At 40.5% G+C, this 17,946-nt stretch overlaps 1 protein-coding gene across 1 annotated transcript in view; it reads right to left on the reverse strand.

Moving 5' to 3' along the window:
* LOC119656072 (hemicentin-1) overlaps positions 1-9,836 on the reverse strand; it is a 29,366-nt gene extending 19,530 nt beyond the window's left edge. Inside the window, exon 1 of the mRNA XM_038062352.1 lies at positions 9,358-9,836. Coding sequence (XP_037918280.1) covers positions 9,358-9,517 — 160 coding nt within the window. The 5' untranslated portion in view covers positions 9,518-9,836. The remainder of the gene's footprint in view (positions 1-9,357) is intronic.
* Between the last annotated feature and the right edge of the window lie 8,110 nt (positions 9,837-17,946).

Genomic DNA, 17,946 nt, shown 5'->3' on the forward strand with positions numbered 1-17,946 from the left:
GATTTTCTTTAGTTTCTAGTGTGAACGCACTAAAACAATTTTCTGAACATGCCCACTAATTAAGAATAATTAATACAAGTGTCATCATAAAATGATGCTTTGTTAATCTGATGTAGACTAAGCGATTTGAGCGATCATTGGATATTGCGATCTCTGAAAGAGTTTACTATGCATAGTTAAAACGATTTGGTGTGACGCTAAGTAGGCGTAAAATAAAAAATAGAAACACACTATCAACGAATAACTCTTTATAATTCCATGTTAATAGATAACATAATATCACCAACGAATCGAATGCGTTTTAATCACAGGAAAGACCCTTCTAATCCCTTAAGAAGTTTTTCCGATAGTATATGCATATGAATTTTAAGCTAAAATATATTTGTGGTTAAGGCAGAATTAAGGCGATTAGTTTAAACTGTTAACTTTCCCACTATCAATGTGCACTCTTGGTTGATTTTAGGCTTGCCGTTACTAAAGTGGACTTACATCTAATTTAGTATTAAGACAAACTTCAATTCATTGTTCAAATCCATTGTGCACTTTTGAATTCAAGAAGTTTCTTAAGTAACCTCGTAAGACTACAAAGTAGTCTAAATTTGAAGAAATCATGTCCCATGATATTATCAAACGAAGAATCAACACTGCCATGAAATTGGGAAGACTGTTCTGTGCTTTACTAGTGACTCAGATTTTCGCGGTTACGATTCAAGGCAATGTGTAGCCTGCTCTTCTATTATATCGAGCTAGGTACTTATGTCCCGGAGATCCTTCTCGAAGGAATCAAACAATGGATGCATACATATGAATGCACCCTGAATTTTATTGTCGATTCACTCTCCCTAATAAACACCTGGGATTATTGTGACACAATGTTACCTTTGTATTCCTTTAGGTGACATTGTTGGTAAGCATTTATTGTTGTGTCTGCTTCCGGGCCCTTTTTAACTATGAAATTGATTTTTACACTCGTGTGCATCAAATCAGCATGACTGAAATCCGTGTTCGTGTCAGTTTTGAATTACAGCCAACTAGTGTACTATGCCTTGTTGGTCGAATGGTCGAACTTTGCATTTAGTTTCAAGGGTTAAGGCACAGAAAGGAAAACATATTATGAAAACATTCATTTTGAGGAATTCTAGTTCTGGTGAAGTATGTGCTTATTTCAAACAAATTAGTTATATTTATTATATAATATAGGTAGGAAAGCCGCTGCCAAGATCCTCTAATGGAGGACTTCCATCAAAATCAGTCTAAAAACACCACATCTTGAGATAGATATAAGATTGATGTTATGTCATAATCTGACACGAAAGTTAATGGAGCAGTTAAAGCAACGGGCATGTAGTAAATGGCGTCAGTTTGTGTTGAGTTTAAGGAAAAAGTTTATGACTTGCCAAATATAGTATATAAGAACGGAGGGTGCAAAATTTTTGCAATTTTTGAAAGGTATCATCCAGTATTTTACAATGCAAGGTTAAATTTTAGAGTTGGCTCTTCATATTCCAAATGGAAACTGCCTAACTCTAAAGTCTAAAAGCTCCTCAAAATATGTTCCATACCAATTTCTGCTCAAATCAAATTAATACGAAAACGAAATTTACAAGCTTTAGTGTTGTTACATTTTGTGAGTATATAATATGTACACTCAAGGATTCCCTGTCTATCATAAAGGATGGAAATTTCGTTGGCTAACATAGTAATCTGACAATGTCGAAATTTTACTGCTATCGAAATGTCAGCAGAGCATAGGAACTGACTTCATAGCTACAATCTTTGGCTATCGCAAAAAGCTAATGATTGGCTTCTGGAATGTGTGCACGTTCCTCAACAACGGTCAGTAGAATGTTCACTCTTTCCAACTCGACCGAGAATTCCAGCGACACAAGCTTTAAATTCTTGCCTAAGTCAAGTAAGATGGACTGTGAAGAGTACTCCTCCCTATAATGGCACTGCGCAGTGCTCTAAAAAGTCAAATGGTAGCAGATGCCAGTCAGGTGTCGGATTGTTACTGACGGTCATTGCAAGAGCAAGACGGTCTCAAGAGCTGGCGAGATTTTGATCATGGTAGATGATCTGAATGCCAAGGTGGGCTCTGACAACACTTTGAACGGGCATGTAATACGGTGGTGCAATCTTGGTGGCCTTAACAACAATGAGGGAAATACACAAATTTTAAACAACCTAGCCGACAATCTTGACGAGAACTGGCCCACCATCAAAAGTGCCTATGCAGGTGAAGTTGTAAGACACAACCCAAAAGGTCATCACAAGAGCTGGCTGACTGTGGAAACATGCAGGAGGGTCGACGAACGCAAGGAGCTGAGAGTTATGTTAAAGGTCCCAAGCAAGAGTGGAGTGGAGGTCCGTTACATTGATAAAGTACGAAAAGTAGAGCATAATGGACGCTTTAACAAAAAGAATTCTACCATCGCACTGGTAAGTGCAACGAGTTTGAAGTCCAAAGGAAAGTCCCCCTAATTTGGATCCCGTCACCCATATTATTTATTGGAGACATTCTTCATTCTGCCCTCGCTGGAAGATGGGAAGGGTTTGAATGGATTATGTCATCTTTCCTCTTTTCTTGTTTGCTCTCTCACTCTCATCGAACCTGGACAAACTGCTTTGGATCTATGTGTCCTGCTGAATAAAGAAAACAAAAGTTCTCGAACTGATTAGTCATCGCACTCTGCTTATTTGCATTAATGGGGAGAACATTGCAGGCGTTCATCGATTCGTATATCTGGGAGGCATCATGGGAAAATAAACTTAATGTCGCCCGTTGCATTAACAACGCCAAATCAATTTTATCCAAAATTTCGAAAAGCAGCTGTCTCAAAACTCAAATTAAGTTACTCATTCGCAGCTGAGCCGACTAGTATTCGAACAGCCGCCATGATACAAATCCCTCTGCCACCAGTGAAATATGAACCATGACCTTCAGCTACGATAACCTACCGCTTTAACTACAAGTCACTTGGACACAGGAAGAATGCAAGCTTTTCAGAAAATCGAGGAAACTGTTACTAAGCTGTGTCCTACATAGCGGTTTATGACAACCATTATATATTACAGGATGTTAATATGTAGGTAGGCTTCGATTTAGACGTCATGATTCGTCATTCCTTATGTGCATATGTTATATTCGTCAAAAGAGGATTGGACTTCTTTAAGTACGCCTAGTGGCGAAAACGACCTAGTCGTCGAGAAATGTGAGGGAGATTGTGGTTTAAGGTTTTGCAAGTTTAATTCAGAATATTCCAAATCAAATTCAGAATTTTCCAAACAATTCAGATTTTTTCAAACTGACTTCAGGCTTTTCCGAATCAGTTTCAGAATTTTCCAATTCAGATTCAGATTTTTCCATTTCAAAATCGGAATTTTCCATTTCAAATTAAGAACTAGAAGCTGTTCACCGCAATTCATTGTGCGTTAATTGCTGAACAAAGATAAAGTTGAGAGAAGTTTAATGTAGACGATCAAGATGGATTTCCAGCAAAATAAGATCATTCTCTCCTTGTTTGCCATTTGCCTGTATACGATGACCTAAGGCAATCTTCGAAGATAGTATCCGGTTGGAGGGAAATACACATATTAGATGTAGTAATTCATAATAGCGAAAAAAAAGCAATCAGCATTGCGAAGTTAGTTAGGCCGCACGATTGATCAATTCAAAATTAAAATTATTTGTCATTTAAATAGAGAATGGTTTTAGGAACTTATGTCAAACCTTCGAGATCTACAAGTCCTAAACGCAGAATAAGCGTTTAAATAATTATAATAAAAGTATTTATCGTTGAAAAAAAGAGACAGCATTATTTATGGGTATTCCATACGAAAGGATTGAGTAGGATGATGGAAGATTGAAGAGAATCGGATTGGGGGGAAATTCGAAGAAAAAATTCGGGGATTGTGGAAGTCAACCTAATAATATCTTCGTATTTGAAAGAGCTGCGCCAATCTTTGAAAGTAAGATCAACATGTTGAAACGAATTTAGACTAAACAGAAGAGCTTCGATCTTCGACAAAAAGGGAATACACGAGGCCTTGCTGAAAAATCTGTTTATTATTAACTACTCTCCATAGAATTTTCCCCATCAATTCTCTATATTTAAGGGCATATAAAGGAACAAGGCAGCAAAAACAATTGTCTTAAAGTTGACTACAGAGAAATCAAGATGACTCGATGACACACAATCAGGAGGTCGACTGAAAGGCAAGTGCCTGAAGGGAAAGGAGGAATCTAACGCAATAATTATCAACCTAAGTAACCTAACACACATCGGGACTGCGCAATGTTAATATCTCGGAACAATGCTATCAACCAATGGTTACCTGGGTCATGGAATTGGTTCAGACATCAGGGCAACTTGGATTAAAAGCGGTTTCACAATTGGTGTTTTTTTTTTGCGATCGACGTATCAAAGAACGCCCCGCAACGTCATGGCTCTGTGTGCTGGTTATCAAAACCTTTAAATGGTGGGAATGAGATCATCCCTCGATACACTGTGCAGCGCTCAGTGACCAATTGTAGCTTTCTCACCATATGTATCCCGTAGCATATCTGTCAGTTTTGTTAAATATCCATGAATTTGACTAAAAAGGTATGACAGTTTGCAATACAGGATTATTCATCAAAATCGATATTGCTCTCTTTGAAATAATCTCTATCGACTGCAAAGAACTTATATCAGCACTAGACGCAAATATTTCAAACAATTTTTGTACTCAGTGTTTGGAATGAGTCATTTTTCATTTTTCCATTCCCGGTAATGTGTTATGGTGATGCGGAATCCATGAGTTGTTTGCCCATGAATTCCTCTGTTTTCCGAGAATTGTTTCACGCAAACGTCTCATAACGTCCAAATAATACTCCTTGTCTTTGGGCTGAATTTTTGAAAAATACTCATGATGCACAATACCGGTTTACTGTCTGCCTGTCCGTCCAACGCATTTTTTTTTAGGAAAGGTTACACCTACTGGTGTCCAGATATCCCAGTGGTTAGAGGACAAGTCTGTCGTACGGAAGGTCGCGGTTGAAATCTCGCTGGTGGCACTGGAATTGGTATCGTGATTTGACGTCGGATACCAGTAGACTCAGCTGTGAGTGAGTACCTGAGTCAAATCAGGGTAATAATCTCGGGCGAGCGCAATGCTGACCACATTGCCTCCTACAGTGTATTGAAGTGTACCGATACGATCTTGAATGAAGTGCTCTAGGACACTTCAGGGCCCTGATCTAATATGGATTATTGCGCCAACGATTACTATTATTATTACTACACCTATTGCCATGAATTTTGATTCAAAGATGGGATTTTCGGCCCCGCCGACGTGTTGAGAATGACATCGTTCTACCCCACTACGATATCTTCTTAAATAAATTTAATAATAGTTTGCAACTAAATTCTGTAAATTAAAGAGTCTGCGCTGCACTCATTCCGGAATTGTAAAATAAGAAATATTGGAAAATTCGCTGGAACTCTTACCATTATTAACAAAACTATAGGAGGTAAAAATGTTCTCCTTTGTTCAAAATTACTATTCCCTAAGATATGCACAATATCAGTGTAATATTGAGGTGGATAATTTGACTTATGAATTTTCAATTCCATACAAAAGAAAGGAATATAAGAGCCTTTTGTCTGCCTGAAGAATGAAGATGGGACATTTACCGAGGACAGGATATATGTGCTTCCTATAACTCATTTCTCGAGGTGCTAGTCCACAACAGACAGAAGGGGAATTCGAAACTAGCGAAAGAGGTATGCTCGGCAGCTAGGGTAGGATGGGCAGTGGGAACCTTTAAACCACTGAAATCACCGGGAGTACATTCTCCTCTTAAAAGAAATGATTAGGTTGATTTCTAGGTCTCTGGAACTAGAAATCAACCTAATCATTTCTTTTAAGAGGGGTAAGGGGAAGCATAGCCTTAGAATACATACCGAGGACATGGAGACGGACAAGAGTGGTGTTTATTCCGAAAGCAGGTAAAGCGGATTCTTTTCACCTTAAATCTTTCAGATCGATCTGCCTGCAATGTTTTCATACTGGAATACGGGTCCAATGTTACGCTGATGATATTGTTTTTAAGGTACTTTTCATACTCAGAGCGCAATTACTAGAGTGTTTTTAAAGTTGCGTTTTTTCAGAATTAAAGTAACAATGTTCACTCGCGTTTTTTTTATTTTGAAGACAAAGAATGAAGCCAGAATAAAAAATGTATCCGGTTGTTCTTGCTGTAATACACAAGGTTGTATCTGATGTTGATATTGCCCTCTTTTCGAGATTTCATTCAGCCTCTCTTGATTTTTTAACCAAACCCCAAGAAGAAAATGTCATTGCAATTTTGTTTAAAACACATGTATTATTTATGGTCCGAGTTATAACCAATGGGATCGATATTTAAATTTTGACTTTAAATTTCAAGAGATGGTTCTTGGGACTATATTATATTAACTCATTAATTAAAAAAAATCGCAAAAAAGTGCTGACTGTGGGAAGTCCTCTTAATCTGTGGGGGCCAATATGAGAATACCCTATATGACAGATTTCAAACCGGACTGCGAATTACTAGTAACTGGTGCAGAAAGACGGGGCTTGGCATAAATCCAGCCAAGGCCCATATACACTAGGAAGCTCAAGCGAGGACCATTAGATTACATGGAGAGGAATCACATTAGCCCAAAAACTACCGTGGACACATCTTCTTTTTCTCCAGCCTTTGTCCCGCTCACAAGGGGGGCGGCTCGTCGTGATCGGTTCCGCTATTTAGCTCTATCGAATGCCTGATCTGGTTTCAATCTCGAGGCTTTTAAATCCCCACTTCAATGTCTAGACCAATCTTGGCAAGTGAAGACACCTCTCTCGCAATTTTTCCACTGCAACCCCATAACGATCGCAGATATTCTAATTTCGGATGTGATGAAAACAAGTCACGTCACTAGTCCAACACAACATCTTCGTCTCCATTACCGCAAGATGCCGCTGATTCTCTTTTATAGTCGACCAACACTCAGAACCATAGAGGGCGACAGGATGGACGACATTGAAGCAAATTTCAGATTTGAGACATTCGTTGATAAGTCGATCACAAAAAACACCAGTTATGGAACGCCACTTCATCCAGGTTGTGTTAATGCGTGAAGCAATTTCATAACGCTATTCTCCAAATGTAGGCAAGGAGGGCGATTTTCGTAACGTCCGAGAGACGCTGGAGTCATTAGTCCAAGGAAAATGCACTTTGAGCTAATAGGTAAGCAAGCATACCAGAATATTTCAGGCGAAAATATACGACATAGACAGATGTGCCTTCCTCAACCTCGAAAGGACCTATAGCACTCGAAAGATTGTTTAAATCTCAACAATAGGAGCCTCTAGATCATATTGTTCTGTTAATCAACACACGTAAGCGAACAACGGGACGAAAGAATGCTGCATACCGAGTAATGTTGCATTCTCAAAGAACGCGGGTACGCGCAGAGACTTATCACGAACTGCGGCGAGCGGATTTCCGACAGAATGGGCATATTGGAGCGATGGGTTGAGTATTTTGATGAACTACTGAACAACCAGAACATCGGCGAGTTGGAGATCCCGCCAACTGAAGTCCGTGCAATTCAACGGCTTAAAAACCATAAGTCGCCAGGAGCCGATGGAATGGGCTAAATATGGAGGCGAAAAATTATACCAAGTGGCTCACCAACTTGTGCTCAAGGTGTAGGAACGAATGCCTGACGATTGGCAAAGAAACATTATCTGTCTCATACATAAAAAGGGAGATATCACATAGTGTAGCAATTATAGAGGTATTACGTTGCTGAGTACCATCTATAAGATATTCTCCGCTATCTTGCTACCCTGGATAGTCCTATAAGCCCAGAATATCATTGACCCATACCAAAGAGGCTTCACTCCAGGCAAATCAGCAACCGATCACTGTTGAAATATGAACCACAGTTGCACCATCTATTCATCGACTTTAAAGCCGCCTATGATAATATAGCAAGGGTAAAGATAGCAAATATAGTTATGTGGGGTATTAAACGAAAAGTTTCGTCTAGTACATTCCGAAACCGGTCTTAGGAAAGTGCGGGAGTCGAAAGTGATCATTTCTTTCACGAACCCATTCTCGGAAACTACCCAACCGAAAAACAAGAGGTTGCCAGATTGTTGTACAGATATCTGTTCAAATAAAGTTAATAACAGTCCATTACTATAATTTTTAATAATTGACTAAAAAACCTCCTTAAGTTCATCCTAGAATCAACAAATTTTGCCGCAATGTATAACATAGAGCATGATCTTACGAAGTTTGCCGAAAATCGCGTTATTGCCAAGAGAGTTATAAAAGTTGTCGTTCTGTTCAAATTCAAAACTTTGAATCACAGTATCACATGAAAGTGGATTTTCTCCCATACCATATGCATATATTACGTGCAAGGTACTAATGGGATTGGACAAATGTTTTTATAAAAGAAATACCCAAAACCTTTCACATCTGAAGCGTCCAGGTTTGCCGACTTGCTACTGATTTTAGAAGTACTTCAACTTTTGAACCGATAAAACTCTTTGGTAGAAAACATTCCGGGTAAATTCTAGTCAACTTTAAAAGCTTTATATGTATGAATTAAGCCGTTTTATTTATACCAGCTAATTATGTTATCTGGGAAACAAATTTACAAAATTAATATCAAAAACCCATTTCATATTCATTCATATTTCATAGAATAAAAAATTGAAAACAATAGAGCAGTCATACAGTAATTAAGTATTATTTGGGCAAAGGAATAGCAAGTCAAGTTCAGGTTAGAACTACAAGGATACAAAAAAACTAGGATAAGAAATGTTTGATGAGTATTTTATTTTTGTTAAAAGGTCTGGGGATAAATTCATTCAAATCAGCTTCTAAAAAAAATAATGCGAATGCATATCTAAGAGTGTCCATTGATCCCTGATTTCGTCAATATACTACTACTCTGCATCAATTTTTGCAATGCCAAAATCCCTGTTTGTGCTTACTCAGGCCATTCTTCAAACAAACACTGAATATAGACGTATCTACACAAAAATTCGTCACACTGATGAGCAAATTTAAATATTATGACCATTTCATGAGATGTAATTTGCCCCAGTTTAATTATTTCAATTCCAACGAACTGGATCTAAAAATTGGCCCTTCCTCAATATACAAAGTTTCGTGGCACAATAATTAAAAGTTTACATGCACAGATCAAGCATATCATTGAAACGGAAAAAGACTGAAGCATATGAAAATCTCGTTTTAAATCAGATCCAAAAAATTAATTTAGGGAGAATACATACTTATATGAATCTAGGGAAGGGGAAAATGCTTACTATTGTAGTTGCAGGGAAGCAGCACAGTATCGTTTTCATACGTTTTTATTGTTGTGGGAGCACTTTTGAAATTTTTATTCACAACTTTGTCATCACCGAAATCGAGTTGGCACCACACCACCCCCAACGAATAAACGGCCAGAAAAATAAACTTAATCATTTCACTTTGTTAATTATTAACACAAGAATTCCTCTCAATCAATTCAAGCTAATAAGCACATAACTGACAACTTAATCGTTTTAACAAAGTGAGTTGTTATTTGTTGTTGAAGATTTCATTAACAAGAAAATTTCGGTTTCGGATCACTCAATAGCAAAAAACATCCGCCAAGAAACAACCACACAGCAGAGATGACCGTTGTCAATCAACTTTTCCGTTGAACAGTTCGAGTTGAACTGAATCAAAGAACATCCGTGATCACGCACTCCGCCAGATCACTTCTACGCTATACACGGTTTTGATGGGGTACAAGTGAGCTGTGTGAATGAACATGCCTTACAAAAGGCTCTTTGCATCATTTTCTACACAAGAGTTTCGGAAAACTGGGAAATGGTTCCCCCACATGCAGGTTTGCCTACGAAGATCAAAGTGATCATCACTTTTCTAAATAATTGCATTGCATCTTTCGGAAACATTAATGATGTGATGGCTTTTGATGAGGGGATCATCGAATCCAATGCCTACTCAAATGTTGTGCTAATATTTCATTTCATCTCGGCAGCTAATCCAGTGATTATCGGGGCAGAGGTTCCCCGAGGGCAATTTACCTTTTGACCCATTAATAGATTCCATTGTCAGGCAGTATCTACACAGAATGTATTCCGAGTTGTAATTATTACAGATGCGAGTTCTTCAGACTGAAACAATAGAATGCAATTGCATCGTACCCTTTGCACGCCTATTGGTTAGCAATCATGCTCGGTTTTTAACCTTCAGGTGAGTGGGAAGCTGTAGCCAGGATGTGATTAAGTCCCCAAACGATCGAGTCATATTTCAATCAGAGAAAGAAAGGTGATTACAGGACAATTTGTAAAGCGTTTTGATGCTGGTTATAAAATGTATGCGTGTGGGTTTTGGTAGCAAATTTTAGTCCGTTACAAGCTAATAGAATACATGCAACTAATGAGTATTATATAATATTTCACAGTGCATTCCCTAACTTTTAAAATCAAACCAACATGAGACCATTTGTGCTCTTTTTGGTGTGAAAACTTAATATTATTCGAAACAAGTCAAGGCAACGGTTTCGTGCTTAGGTCGAACTGGAATATAGTAATGAAGTAAAAAATATTATTATCTTCCTTTTAACGTTACTCATTTATTAGCTACCAAGATAAAACTGATCATGAGTCGGTTTGCTAATATTGGGTTTATCAGTGCAATTTCGGCAAACGCAGTTTTCACCGAAAAAGGTGGAATTAGCTGTTCTATAATAATAAATCGAATTGCCTTAGAATTTGAAATTGTGGGGCTTTTATAGAGATCAATTCCTAACCGCCGTCCGTCAATTCAAGGGTAGCTGTGCGATTTTAAAATTTTGGGTAAAACAAAACCTTATTAAACTCGATTCAGTGTCCGTTTGTCTGTTTATATGTCTGTCACAACCAGCTAACCTCACGAAATTTGGTGCTGCATATCATCATCATCATCAACGGCGCAACAACCGGTATCCGGTCTGGGCCTGTCTTAATAAGGAACTCCAGACATCCCGGTTTTGCGCCCTAAAAGCTGTCTGGCGTCCTGACCTACGCCATTGTTCCACCTCAGGTAGAGTTTGCCTCGTTTTCTTTTTCTACCATAGATATTGCCCTTTTAGACTTTCCGGGGTAGATCATCCTCATCCATACGTATAATGTGACCCGCCCACCGCTACTTATTTAGCCGAATTTTATCGATAACCTGATGATCATGGTATCGCTCATGGATTTCGTCTTTTTGTAGGCTATAGAAACGTCCATCCCCATGTAGGGAACCAAAAATTCTTCGGAACATTCCTCTCTCGAACGCGGCCAAGGGTTCTCAATTTTTCTTGCTAAGAACCCAAGTCTCCGAGGAATACATGAGGACTGGCAAGATCATAGTCTTGTACAGTATGAGCTTTGACCCTATGGTGAGACGTTTCGGGCGGAACAGTTTTTGTAAGCTGAAATAGGCTCTGTTGGTTAACAACAACCGTAGCTGTTATGGGTTGTGATTTTCGACCCTAGATAGGAGAAATTATCAACGGTCTCAAAGTTGTATTCTCCTATCCTTATTCTTCCTGTTTGACCAGTGCGGTTTGATGTTGTTGGTCGGTTGGTCTTCGGTGCTTACGTTGCCACCATATATTTTATCTTGCCTTCATTGATGTGCTGCCCAGGATTTCGCCTCAATCGCCGCCTGCTCGAACTGGATGAAGGCAGTTTGTACATCTCGGGTGGTTCTTCCCATGATGTCGATATCGTCAGCATAGGCCAGTAGTTGGGTGGACTTGAAGAGGATCGTACCTCTTGCATTTACCTCAGCATCACAGATCATTTTCTCGAGGGTCAGGTTAAAGAGGACGCATGATAGGGCATTCCCTTGTTGTAGACCGTTGTTGATATCGAATTGTCTTGAGAGTGATCCTGTTGCTTTTATCTGGCCTCGCACATTGGTCAGGGTCAGCCTAGTCAGTCTTATTAATTTCGTTGGAATACCGAATTCTCTCATAGCCGTGTACAGTTTTACCTTGGCTATGCTATCATAGGCGGCTTTAAAGTCGATGAATAGATGGTGCAACTGTTGTCCATATTCCAGCAGTTTTTCCATCGCTTGCCCTAGGGAGAAAATCTGATCTCTTGCTGATTTGCCTGGAGTGAAGTCTCTTTGGTATGGGCCAATGATGTGCTGGGCGTATGTGGCTATCTGGCCTAGCAAGATACCGGAGAATATCCTATAGATGGTACTCAGCAACGTGATACCTCTATAATTGCTGCACTGTGTGACATCTCCCTTTTTGTGTATGAGACAGATAATGCCTCGTTGGCAATCGTCAGGCATTGATTCGCTGTACCATACCTTGAGCACAAGTTGATGAACCACTTGGTGTAACTGGTCGCCTCCATATTTAACCAATTCGGCTGTAATTCCATCGGCTCCTGGCGACTTATGATTTTTTAGCCGATGAATTGCACTGGCTGTTTCTCTTAAACTTGGTGGTGGCAGTATTTGTCCGTCGTCTTCAGTTGGAGGGACCTCCAACTCGCCGATGTTCTGGTTGTTCAGTAGCTCATCAAAGTACTCAACCCATCGCTCTAATATGCCCATTCTGTCGGATATCAGATTTCCCTCTTTGTCTCGGCAGGATGAGCATCGTGGTGTATCAGGCTTCATCCTGCTGACTTGTTGGTAAAACTTGCGCGCCTGGTGTGGTTCCTCCCTGTACTTTTCTAGTTCACAGATTTATTGGTTCTCCCAGGCTTCCTTTTTCCGTCTGTGAAGTCGCTTCTCCGCTCGACGGAGTTCGTGATAAGTCTCTGCGCGTGCCCGCGTTTGGTATGCGGCCATTCTTCCGTTCCGTTGCTAGTTTACATTCATCGTACAACCAGCCGTTCCGACTCCTTTTGCGGCTGGGGCCAAGTATGCTTGTGGTCGTATCCATTATAACGTTCTTCAGGTGTATTTGTGGGTGGGGGGGCGGGGGTTGTGTTGTGGATGGGTTCAGTTTTCAGTCTCACCTGATTGTCAGAGGGGATTCTAGGTGGTATTGTTATTCGAGCTCGGAGCACCATGCCAACGAGATAGTGATCCGAGTCTATATTGGCCCCCCTATATGTTCTGAAATTCATCAAGGCTGACAGGTGGCGAAATAGCGTTCGATTGACACGTGGTCAATTTGGTTGAAAATGGTCCCACGTATGTTTGCGGACCGCTTTCCGCGCAAACCAGGTACTTCCAACAAACATTTCGTGTGACCCTGCTAATTGAATAATCCGCAGTCCGTTATCATTTGTTTTTTCGTGTAAGCATTGGTGGAAAAGGGGCTGGAAAACTTACTGATAAGGTTATGAAGGACCTCACTACATTTTTGGGCTAGCTATTCGCCGACGCGCAAATTCGATAGAAGGAATGAAGCTAGAAATTTGGGCAACTTTCTTCCATACATGTTCTACAGACGAAAATCCTTAGCATCAAAATTGTCCAGCAGGCGAGGACAGTTGGTGCAAATGGCGCAAGACGGAAGCTAAAGGAGAACTGGATAGTTTCCACCACGAGAAGGCACCTTTGACTGAAGAAGTTCAAACAGTCATCAAACCAATCTACGAAGATTTGTCACGAGATGATCTCTTGAACAGATGTTTAGGAGCAGAGACCAGAATAACAATGAGTCGTTAAATCTGGACTTTCGCTCCTAAACACCTTCATTCTGGGGCCAAGGTCGTAGAAATAGCCACTTTTCTGGCTGTAATTATTTTCAATGAAGGATTCATTGGCATTTTCAAAATCCTAGTGACAATGGGATGTCAAGTTGGTCACATATGTCAGGTTTATGTCGACCGCCGTAATGAAGCGCGAATTTGGCGGTTCGAACGACGCTCGACTGACCTCGCTAAAAGTGCCAGAATTGAAACCAGAGAGCAACAATCGGGCTTACAAGACTTTTTCGAAGAAACTGAGGGTGCTCTCTATGGACCAGATATAGCAGATTAATGGTGAGCTAAAATTTTACTGTTGATAATCACATTTAAATTTTCAAATGCGTTTTTCTCGAAACTGCATCTTGAAAATCGGCTGCCACCATAGCTCAAAATCTATCCAACCAAATTCTTTGAAATTTTCACGACTTCTTTAATACATATTTCTACGGTCCGCAAACTAGGATAATTGCAATCGGATGGGTCGTTTATTTACTATTCCAGAAAAAAGCCGTAAAAAAACACCAAAATCCAAAAAATTAAGTTTAAAAGCCCACCAAAAATTTACCTTTTAATATTTTCTAATTATCCTAGTTGGCAGACCGTACAATTTTGTCCACACTAAAATGCCATTTATTTTTTTTTTCATCAGATGAACACAGCGCCCTCCAGCGTGGCAGCAGAAAAACACCTTTTTTTGGACATGGGTGCATAAATTGACATGCATTCCGAAAACTAGCTACGATATCAAGCTGAAAAATTTACCATATATACTAGAGATATCAATAAACATATGGTGGTACGTTTCTACCTTTATCCAGTTCTCCAAAATAATTTTTCAAAAAAAGGCAAAAAAAACGGCCTTCACACGGGATGACCCCCTTAAGAAAGAGCTCCCAGCGGTCATAGGGTTTGGTAGTAGAGCTGTTGGTGTTGGTTCAGCGGGCGTTTCCCCGGTTTTATGCTCCATCGTGGGTACCAATCTACGTTTCGCCCTAGGACCTATACTACCCTTTGACCCCTTCGCTGCATGTAGCGCACTATTATGTAGGCTATCAAACGAAAGGGGTTCAATGAAGGCTGATCGTAACTCATTCCTGCCACCGATTGATGGCTCAGAATGTACATTCCAAAAGAAAAACGGATCTCGTTCTCAGAAGACCTATATAAAATCTAGGCGTCAAAATACATTCCGATATCTCCTGAAACAAAATTAATTATGACATATTACTATATTTATATGTTTGGCGTAAGTATAAGCTATTATTAACAAAGGTGTAAAAGGTCAATTTTTTTATTTCGTGAGAACTTACTGTACCATAAAACAGCATTCGTGAAATACACATACATATACAGTCTACTCTCGATAATTTGCAAATCAAGGGAACAACGAAAAAGTTCAAATTACTAAAAGTTCAAAATATTGTATAAAACGTTCAAATAATCCAGAGTTATACATTGTTCATTTTGAAAAATAATCAATTATTTGCGTTTGGGCAGTGACTTGCATCTAGTATTCTCCAGTGAATTTTCAGTGAAAAGAACTCATTACTTGTTTTCGTTCTTAAGGCGTAGATGCATGGGTTATGGATAGATGATCTGACCTCATTTATCGTGACTACAGTTGGAATATCTCCCTATTCGTTATCTTCTTCGTCCTCATCTTGGCAAGTTGCTCCCAACAATTCAGCTTCGCTTAGGGAATCGTAGACACCGATTTCATCGTCAACATGAACAAAATGCTGAAAGGTTAACTCACCACAGTTAGGTAGAAGCGCTCGCCCTGAATCTGGCGGAATAAAATTCGCACTTTCTCGCCATTTTGGTGACAGCCTTGCATTTTCTCTCTGCATATGAAACCCGCACTCTCTGTAGCAGTTGTAAAGTGTAGTGAGGCTAACTTTTTTCCAAGCCTTATCAATCATAATTATGGCAGTTAAGGCTGTTAAGTTAGTACTTTCAACGTGCCGAACTATCTCTTACGGATTTTGAGGGACTATCTGAGGAATCGCTCCCTGCTCTATGAAACACTGGAGGGTCAAAGGTGGATGGAGGTCACGTCGGAGGTAGCACAGGGATCCATCCTAGGCCCTGACCTCTGGAACGCTACCTATGACAGTCCACTTAAACTCGACATGGCAGAAGAGTCGCGCCTGGTCGGCTATGCAGATGACGTTGCAGCGTTTGTTGCTGCTTGGCATATTGATGCGACGGGTAAGCGGATGGATGACTACTCATGGTTTCAACCTTGCACTGGAAAAAACCGAAGTAGTCATCCTGACTAAAAAGAGAATTCCGACCCTGCGTCCCATATTGTTCGGCGAGTCGATAATCGAGTCAAAATCAGCGGTAAAGTACCTCGGGTTGACTCTTGATTGTCCTGCTCTACGGCGCAGAGATATGGGCTGGCGCCCTCAACAAGGAGGTATATCGTAAACGCCTCGCGCAAGTACAGAGACGGGGAACTTTGCGGGTGGCGTCTGTGTACCGCACGGCCGTGATGGTGATCGTGGGAGTGATCCCCGTTGCCCTTCTTGTTAAGGAGCGTCAGGCCATATACAAGCGCAATGGAGATGAGCCAAGGGAGGTGGTTGCTCGCGAAGAACGGCAACGCACTCTAGACGAGTGGCAGCTCTCGTGACAAAATGAAACTAGAGGCAGATGGACTGCGCGGCTCATCGGCAACTTAGGTGCGTGGCTGAATCGGAAGTATCGTGAAACTGACTATTTCCTTACCCAATTTTTAAGTGGGCATGGAGGTTTTCACTCTTACCTGCACAAGATTGGAAAGGCGCGTTCTCCGGATTGTGTGTTTTGCAATGGAGTTGTGGACGACGCCCACGACACTTTTTCTTCTTGTGGAAGGAGGGCTGGGGTTCGTCAGCAGCTCTATTTAAACACAGGGGATCTCTCTCCAGACAACATTGGCGGAGAGATGCTGAGGACTGCAGACCGGTGGAACCGTGTTGCCCATTACCTTCGGGCTCTTTCGTTGCTAAGACGATAGAACTCGACCGGTGGAGGAGCCGGATGGCAGGGGGTTCCTTGAACTGTCAGCTCCCTTCCTCCTCTCCCCTCCCGTTGATGAAAGGAATTCCCTGATTTGAAGGCTCCGCAAAGCGGGAGAGTTCGGGGACTAGCCCGAAGTAATGTGACAAACGGTTCCAGGCTAACTCTCTGACGATGGGGGGGGGGGGGGGTATTTAGTTGGTAGTCCAACGACGTACCGAATCGGGAGTCCAACACTGTGTGCGTAAATGCATTCACCTACCCTACCCCTCAAAAAAAGACTGTTAAGTTGGCCTTCCCGCCTTTTTCAATACTATCCAGCACAAGTGAAACAATTTCTCTGCGATAGAAGGTTTTAAAATTTTGGATGATGTCCCCCCCATATTAATTTTATGTGATCTAATGATGGTGCGTTATGGTGAACGCTGCACTTTTCCAAAAATAGTAAAATTTTGCGTTTCTCCTTCTTCATATCATTGTTAACCCAGGTCCTTGAATAATTCATTCATTGAATAATTCTGTCATCCACGATTTTCTGTTCAAGTGATAAGTTGTAGGAAGCAATTTTATTCCCCTGAACGGCGTAGTTTTGCATGTCAGGGTACGAGCAGGAAGGCACTTATAAAATATACCATTTCCATCTGTGCTAAATATGTTGCACCGGTCGTATCTATTCAAATGTTATTTAAGTTTATCTATCCATGCAGAACAAAGCGAGTTGTCCACGCTGGCGCTATCGCCGCATATTGAAGTTTTTTAAAATTCGAAAGTCACTCCGCACTCGTAATTGTGTAATTATGCGTTTCATGAAGGTCGAATCATAATTCGCTTCAGAAATCATCTTCTAAGTAACCGTCTTTCGATATTGTGTTTCCATGAAATGCATTTCTTTTGGGGCGAATTGAGTTGCAACTTGTCTCTACGCAAAATTTGGATCACAATTTGCTGAGTGGTTCCATATGCAGAAACAAGTTCAGAAGCAATTTCTCTTAGACTGGAATGAGAATGTTCGAGCACCATTTCTCGTTTTTTTGACGGTTTCGTTGTCGTCATCCATTCCATTAAACTTCATTTCGGGCTTCATTAAACTTTTAATGTAAGGCGTGATGGCGGTGAACTAACTGCGACCCTCATTATTGTTTTTGAACAAACGTTTCTCAAATAATCACCGAACCAACTGCAAACTGGATAAACTTCCGATGG

This window comes from Hermetia illucens, chromosome 4, assembly GCF_905115235.1.
Source record: "Hermetia illucens chromosome 4, iHerIll2.2.curated.20191125, whole genome shotgun sequence".
NCBI classification, from domain to species: domain Eukaryota; kingdom Metazoa; phylum Arthropoda; class Insecta; order Diptera; family Stratiomyidae; genus Hermetia; species Hermetia illucens.